General features: G+C 45.1%; 1 protein-coding gene across 1 annotated transcript; it reads left to right on the forward strand.

The window, feature by feature from the left end:
- Window positions 1-509: 509 nt before the first annotated feature.
- Window positions 510-1,824, forward strand: LOC136972669 (uncharacterized; the record flags this gene model as incomplete). Its single annotated transcript, XM_067267266.1, has 1 exon — window positions 510-1,824. A coding segment is annotated over exon 1 (1,315 nt), but the record flags the coding sequence as incomplete, so codon positions are not given.
- Window positions 1,825-1,904: the final 80 nt, after the last annotated feature.

The following is a 1,904-nucleotide window of genomic DNA, read 5'->3' on the forward strand; positions in this document are numbered from 1 at the left end:
GTATGCCACGGACCCCGATGTAAAAGCGGACTTCGATAACGCCACCCTCATTAAGAAGTCGTTCAAAACGGACCACATTAGGGCATTGGAGACCCTGGAGATTTACAGAGCTACCAAATCGGGGAAATGCATTAATTACAAAGACAGCAACGTTTTATCGTACGCGTGGCGATACATCTCGGAGGTCAATCCACGATGGTAGACATGGTTTTATTTCCTGCATTGATATTTTGCGACGTTACGTTAGTAGACTCAGGTCTATTATATCAATCTTATGTTTTGCATCGTCATCGCACGCTGGAGATGTTCGATTTTTTGAACTTCAAAAGAGTTCTATTCTCATGACATTCCATTAACGAACCTGAAGAAGATCTCGATGGAGATTCGAAAACGTTAGTTTTTTCTGTTAATTTTCGTCGTTTGTACCGGAAATTTAAAGGTTGAAGTTGCTGGATTAGACTTTATATGTACCGGTAGTCACGAGTGAAGTTTGTTTTCAATAGATAGCTATGCCGGCTAGAGCTTACAAGAAATTAACGTTGGCCTTAACCAAAGCAAGGGCTAAACTGAACTTTCTTCTGGAATGTAAGAATAATAACGTGTATCCCATGTCTATATTCAGGATACGTCTACCATTGGGATGTGAATCCTTAATACCGAAACTTAGATTGTTGTGTCTGAGAAAAGCTATTAGAGCATCTAGGAAGAACGTATACTCCTGCCTCAACAAGGTGATCGAAGCAGAAGACGACCTCTTTGAACATAACCGGGCGTTCCTACAACTTGAAAATCAAAAGGTAGCCGTCTTTCAAGAAATATTGGCAAGAAAATTGGCCCGTAAGTACAAGAAGAAACTGGAGTGGATAATGAGTAAACAAAAACCCAACAGGAGAAAGGCACCCCCCACACCACTTGTCTGCTGGGACGGCATTGTTCCTCCAGCTTGCCTAATCGAAGCTATGGCGCACGGCCCGATGTATACTCCGGGCTCGTCGAGACCAATGCTGGAAACAGTTATGCCGGATATTGAAAGAATGGTGCGCGGATTGGATGAGGTCTACAAGGAGCATTACAGATGGAGGGCGGCCATGAAAATAAACCATAGCAGGCGTAATGAAAAAGTGAACTTATGGTGGCAAATAAGAAGAACCAAGAAATGGCTTGCAGAAGAACGTATTATTCTACTAAGGGCGGATAAGAACAGGGCATTGGTTCTACTCAAGGAAGAGACCTACAAGACAATGATGATGCAATACATCGCGGATACTGAATGTGAGCAGGTGACTGATAATTATGTGAACAAGCTACAGGCTCGGGTGGTACGGTTCACGAGCACACCCCTTGCAAAAGCGCAAGGTTTGGACAGGGCGGTGGTCGCGTCACCAGATACGCCCAGGCTCTTTGCTTTTGCGAAAACGCACAAGCCTACGCCGGCCCTCAGACCAATACTGGATAAAGCTAGAGCCCCGACTAGAATTCTAGAGAACAAATTACATCGCATATTGGCTGGACATCTAGAACAGTATGCTTTAACGGTGAAGAACTCCAGAGAGCTGGTCGACGCGTTGAAACATACACAGCTAACAGAGAGCGCTCACCTCACGGTGCTTGATTTTCAGGCTCTGTATCCATCCATCAAACTCCAGCCTTGCTTTTGCGCCCTCAGGGACGTCTTGCTGGCCAAATATAGTCTTCCGGCACACCGCAAGCATGTACTGGAACTCACACACCTAATGTGCTACAATTCGCTGTTTAGGTTCGGCAATACCACATATCTACAAAAAAGGGGGGTACCCATGGGAAGCCCAATTTCGGGCGACCTATGTGAGTTGGTTATACGGCAATTAGAGAGGGATGTCGTTCCCATGTTTACGCCTGACATTATTTTGTACCGTAGGTACGTG

Source organism: Centruroides vittatus, unplaced genomic scaffold, assembly GCF_030686945.1.
Source record: "Centruroides vittatus isolate TY-2023 unplaced genomic scaffold, ASM3068694v2 contig_2997, whole genome shotgun sequence".
NCBI classification, from domain to species: domain Eukaryota; kingdom Metazoa; phylum Arthropoda; class Arachnida; order Scorpiones; family Buthidae; genus Centruroides; species Centruroides vittatus.